The 6,365-nt window shown below is 36.0% G+C and overlaps 1 protein-coding gene across 1 annotated transcript; it reads left to right on the forward strand.

Moving 5' to 3' along the window:
* Positions 1–455: 455 nt before the first annotated feature.
* LOC122408499 (piggyBac transposable element-derived protein 2-like) lies at positions 456–4,569 on the forward strand. The gene is made up of 3 exons (XM_043415294.1): positions 456–1,855; positions 3,573–3,685; positions 4,442–4,569. Exons 1-3 carry the CDS (start codon positions 456–458, stop codon positions 4,567–4,569), a joined length of 1,641 nt encoding a protein of 546 aa, XP_043271229.1.
* Positions 4,570–6,365: the final 1,796 nt, after the last annotated feature.

Below are 6,365 nucleotides of genomic sequence, written 5' to 3' on the forward strand. Positions count from 1 at the left end.
TTAACTACGAAAAATAGGACGTAGACAACGAGTTGTCAACCGACCAAATTGGAACTTTCAAGAATCGTTCTCCAGATATAGCTGTCTATATGAAATCATACATGAAAAAAACATTCAGCAAATTTCATTTACTCTGCTTGTACAGCTAATTAATTCAAATGTAATTTTTCTTTACCACGTGTAAAATGATGTTGTAGCTTTCTAGGACTATGCTTCGTGAATAATTTGATTCCATTCTTTGTCAATAGCCTTTCGACAATACTCTTGTTACTACGTTGATTAGTACGTTGCGATAATTCTGCGGAATCAAAAAATTATCGAGAAACTCGTGTTCCAACTGCACTCTTTTCACTAGTGCTCCGGCAGGATAGTATTTCGTGTACCGGGAGGAAATTTGAACATTTTTATTTCACTACAACCTTCATTTCACTCCGTTATTCAATTTCTACTTCACAATGCCTAAACGAAAACGTCCACTGAACGTAAGAAGAGTACGTCGAATCAATACTGTTGAAAACGTAGAAAAGAATGATCACGAAGAAATAACATTCATTCCAAATCCGGAAGATTCAGGTGAATCTGATTGTAATGATGGTAATGATTCGTCCTCCAGTATTGATAGAAGTGACACATCCACTGATGACGAAGGTGATGAAGATCACCATACGATTCAACCGGTTCAATCATACCGGAAAGTATCAGAAAATTATAATGTCAATCAAAAGAATCTGGAAGATGGACATGAATATCGATGGGTTGATGGTGAGGCTAAATATAATGATGATTTATTGAATATCGTCTTGCCATCAGAAAAAGATAAAAAAAATATATTAGCTAGTTCACCAACAGATTTGTTTGAGATGTTCTTTTCTGAAACATTGAAGAAGTACATCATCGATGCTACTACAGAACACGGATATCAGTTGACTCGTGATCGCTTAGATAAATTTTTAGGCGTCATCATATTCACTACGTTCAATAAGAGATTATCGCAAAGAGATTATTGGTCCACGAATCCCTTATTGAAATCTGATGTTGTCATGTCAGCTTTGTCACGGCAAGAATTTAAACGAATAAAATCGCACATAAAGTACCACAAATTGGACGATGAAAACGGAAATGATAAAATATGGCGTGTCCGTCATATTATGGACATTTTCAATGAAAATATCAAGCGTTTCGTTTTTTTTTGTACAGCTCTTTGTGTTGATGAGATGATGCTGAAATTTTATGGTCAAATAAGTTTCAAACAATTTATAAAATCAAAACCGATACGATTTGGCATCAAAGAATGGGCGTTATGCAGTTCAAACGGTTATCTCTTTCACTGTGAAATTTATTGCGGAAAGAACAATAATGATGATTTTCTACCAAATTGTGCCCAAGGCAGCCGGGTAGTAATGCGTATGCTTCAAAAATTTCTACTTGACATTCCTCCTCGGAAAGTACTCCAATACCACATTTACTTCGACAATTTATTTTGTTGTCCTGATTTATTGGTGCATTTGAAAAAACTGAATTTGCGCGCGACAGGCACTGTCCGGAAAAATAGAATAAAAGAGACTAACGATATCGATGCAAAGGCTCCCAGAGGAACGTTCAAAGTAAAGCACGATCAGAATAGTGGTATAAACTTTATCACTGTTGTGGATTCAAAACCAGTATCTATTCTGTCTACAGCTGCTGGTATTACACCCGTTTCAGACGTAACGCGGTATGACAAGAACGCGAAAGAGAAAAAAACAATATCCTTCCCTAATGCGTTCAAAGTTTACAACAGCTTCATGGGTGGAGTAGATTTACAAGACCAATACTGTCATAAACTGATACCAATAGTTCGATCGAAGAAATGGACGTGGGTTATTTTTATGAGGCTTGTGCAGGCATCAATCACAAACGCGACGGTGTTATATAATTCAGCCAGTGAAGGAAAAAAGAAATTGGGGACCAAAGACTTTGCCTTGCATATCAGTGAACAGTATCTAACCCAATCTGGGAAGGAAAAATATCAAAATCACACATATGAATCCACAGCGGTAAAAAAAAATTGCTCAAGCGGAAAATGTAACGTGAGAACGCTCAAGTCCTGTAAGGAATGTGAAGCATACTTTTGTTACAAATGTTTCCAAGAGCTTCACAACATCGCTTGAATTTGTTTGAACAATTTGTTTAAACAATTTGGACAATTTGTTCATACAAATAGTGGCAACATATTACTGATGGTTTATTGATCGTGAAAAACGATTTTGAAAAAATCCAAAATTTTGTCATAATTTGTTAAAACTCTTTTTTAACAAATTGTTTAAACAAATTATAACGATGTTTTTCTTACGTATTTTTCCGCGTAGATCACGATTCTGAAAAAAAATTTGCAAATTTTCGATTTTTGACTATAATTTGTTTAAACAAATTGTTTAAACAAATTAATTTTGCGAAACCCATTGCAAATTCATGATCAGCGACCCGAAAAACCTATGACACCATGTACGATTTATATATAAACTTTAAGAAACTCGTTCTCATTACAAAATTTGTATGCCCTAAAAATTAAACATTTTATTTCAGCTATTTTACCGTTTATTTGCAATGGTAAGCCTAGGGGGGAAAAAACCAGGTACATACTTCGAAAGTATAAACATCGAGGACACGATTTATGCCCTTTATTATTGGAAAATAATATGATAAGGCTTCCGAATCGTGGATTGAAAAAAAAACGGACCTCGAAAATTGCGACTTTTTTGTTTTCTTTTGCAAAAATATAATAAAAAAAAGGGTTTTAGCCAAATTTAAATGGCACCATTGAAAAGAGCACACTCGAAAATAGTCGACAAGGTAGTTGGTGAATTTTTTTAACGACGTTTTCATAGTGAATAATCCCCTAGAAGTGAGTACATAGAAAAGGTGTCCTGTGGACGTTAAAGGGATCTGGTAATTATAATTGGTCGCGACAAGCGCTGTGATGTTCCCACTAATATCTACGAGGGACTGTCTTCTCACACGCAGTTTGGATTCCACAGCGCGACTGTCATGAGTGTCGAGCTGGCGGCCTCTGACGTACTGCGCTATAAGTTTGGACTAGTTTCCAACTTACATATTTATCTTCGCCAAAGTTTTTCCTTTACTAGTTGAAGATAAAGTTGACGATGCTATGGATGATATTTGGCTTTCTGTTCTTCTTCTTCAGGAAATCATTGACATAATGTGTGCTCCTACAATTCACAAATCTTGTTTGTCGTATTTACAAGTCATCATCGATGATTACATTGTCTTACGAAAAAAGATCAATCCCAAACTGCGTCCAAAGCACTATTATTTTCGTCATTACCCTAAATTAATTTTGAACTTCGGACCTCTCATGAAAACTTGGACTTTACGTTTTGAAAGCAAATACATATATTTTAAGCGTGTCCTCCGATTTAGTCGAAATTATATTAACGTTACAAGAATTTTGAGTGAGAAACACGACCTATTTCGGAGTTACCTTCGATTAGGTTCGGATATTAGACCAGAGATTGAAATGAGAGGCAGTTCGAATTTTACAAAAAGTATTTATCACGATGATATCCAAGCAGCTATCGAAAGAATTTACAGCTTAACGTTCAGGAATGTAAGGAAATAGTCGTCAGGGGCGTTGAATATAGCAAAGAGGATCGTTTAGTGATTCACCAAAAAGGATACCAGCACGGTATCGAAATCGGACAAGTGTCCATTCTATTGTCAGATGAGCAAGCACATTCATAGTATTTCAAGTATTAGAAGCCTTTTTTATACCATCTCTTCGCGTTTACCAAATAGGGAAATGTGTAAGATACGAATGTTCATTATTAGATGATTTACCAAGTACGGAAAAACTGCACACATACACCATCGGGATCATGAAATGTGTAAAACCAAATTACGGACTGGTTGCTCACTCTTTATAAAAATTACTAGCACATTCAAAGGTCAGTTTTTGCTGCAAACAAAATTTGCTATAATCTTTTGTGTGTGACATATGGTACAGTTGTGATCTGACCTCACCCACAATCGTGCCTTGACTTTTTTGCTAACAGCTATGTATCTTTTTTCGTTTACTTTTCAATATTCTCTTATTTTTCGTGTTCTCTCTATTCTTCACAGATCCGTTAAAGCATTTAAAGTGTGTCCTACTGATCGTAGTAAAAAAATAATGATAAAAGCTGGGTCCTTGGTAGAGCTTAATGAAAAATCTATGAAAAAATTAAAATCACTGATGGCGCTTACAAGGTTAACTTTTTTTAATAACTTTCGCCATGAAATCTATGTTGATATAGCACGATATTATTATTAATTTATTGTACGACAATTAACTACGATTATGTTGACATTTTTTATTTTTTCGTGGTATTTAGTTATTATCTTACATTTCGATATGTTAAATGTTTCAATTAAACAACGTTATGCTTCTTCTGATTACTTTAAGTAGCTCTAGAGAATGATGGAACGGAAATTGACGATGATGAGATTCTTTTAGATTTCGCCAAACTTTCGATAACTGCGCTCGATTTGATACTTCTGCCAGAGCATACAACATGGCAACCATTATCCTAAACCAAGACTACAACAATTGAATCTGAAGGAATACCATCAACTCCAACATTACCACCGTTACCACCAGACCAGTATGATGAGAAAAAGTCATCTTCACAAATAACAGAAGTACTCGGGAGCTATATTTGGAAAAGATTTCCGAAGCGTTTAATGGAATCCTGCCAAAACGAACAAAGAGCTTTCGACACCGATCGGCGTACAATGGTGGCTGCCATCGCTGATTACATGACTCAAGACTTGAAAGACTTTTCAAGACGAACAGCGGAAAGAATTGCTAAAATCATTACTGAAAAGTACCCAAAAACTTTTAGCGATGCGATCAATCAGAGAGTTGTTGGGTCAGGTATGGAAAGTCTGAGGCAACAAATTTACAATGCCGTTAATTATCGAAAAGTGGACAAGGAGCACAAGAGGCGTGTTGAAATGCGGCTCAGTGACGAAACTGCGATCGATGATCCTGGCCCAGAATTAAGGAAACCAAATAAACAAGACATCGAAAAAATTTCTCAAATGATGGATGAGACATATCCAGAACAGCGAATGGATATTGTAACGGTACGCTTTTGGATGTCACCCGCTACGCGTGTGTTCGAGCTACTAAATTTTTAGGAGCAGGCATGAAATGAACGAGAGATCAAGAATTTGTGTGTGAAAATATAATAATCGTGTTTATTCACAGTAATTTTATTAAACAAATGAGAATGTGATGTAAATCGTTGGTGTTTCGTGGTATAAATGAAAATATTTCCCTAATTTCAATAAACTTGTCCAATTTTTTTGATTTCTTTCTTTTGTTAATTCTTATAAATTTTTATCTGTGAGCTCAGAAATTAATTCCTACTCTCTTATTTTTCGAATTCAGTCAATCCGATTAATTCTGTGCTTCTATACGATTGTGGATACGATATTGGTGGACTGGCTCGATATAAATCAACTGAGATCGATTTAATTCAAAATAATTTTCTTTTGGTTAAATGATTTTCGGAAATAATCGAAATATTTTGATAGAATTGAAACAGGTCTCACCTCAAACAAGATAGTGAGTCTCTTTGCTTTTAAAATAAACTATTTTTGTTCCCAACAAGAAAATCAAAATGGAGTAAAGATAAGGGGCCTATGCCAAAAATCTTCAGACCCCACGGAATCGCAGGGTCCCCTCCCTCTCAATAAGGAATGGAAAGGTTATCACCCTTGAATCTTTGGACTGCACGGAATCGCACAGTCCCCTCCCTCTCGGCGTGATCGGAAAGAAATTTCACCCTCGAATCTTTGGCCTGCACGGAATCGCACAGTTCCCGCGACTGGCCATTTCCGTTGGATCCAGTACATAATTGGATTTTTCTGGACAAGTTTTATCTGGACACTCTCAATTGCCTTTGATACTGAATTTTTAATTTGCTTTGTTCGATTAAATCTTGCCTCGTATAAAAATGAAATTAATAGTGTCGTTGAAACTTAAAATGAGTGTAATTATGAGAGAAAAGAGTTTTTCTTAATAAGGCAATAGTCTTTACGCTGAGCCACGGAGAGTCGCGTCGAGCGGCTAAGTACGAGCTCGCGTGGCGCAGGATTCAAATGTCATACTAACATGATTTAAAAGGGAGTGCCGTTTCAATATTAATAATATGAATAGAGATCTTGTACAGTTATTCAAAATCTGGCCGTACCATCAAACGCTAAAGTACTTGTCAGAATATGCATCGCGTCTTCTCGGCAAACCGGTACAAACCACGTGGGAAGAAAGTTTAACTGTAAACGACAAATCGCTTCGTAGATACACGATTTTTGTCGAAAAA

This window comes from Venturia canescens, chromosome 3 (genome assembly GCF_019457755.1).
Source record: "Venturia canescens isolate UGA chromosome 3, ASM1945775v1, whole genome shotgun sequence".
Taxonomy (NCBI): domain Eukaryota; kingdom Metazoa; phylum Arthropoda; class Insecta; order Hymenoptera; family Ichneumonidae; genus Venturia; species Venturia canescens.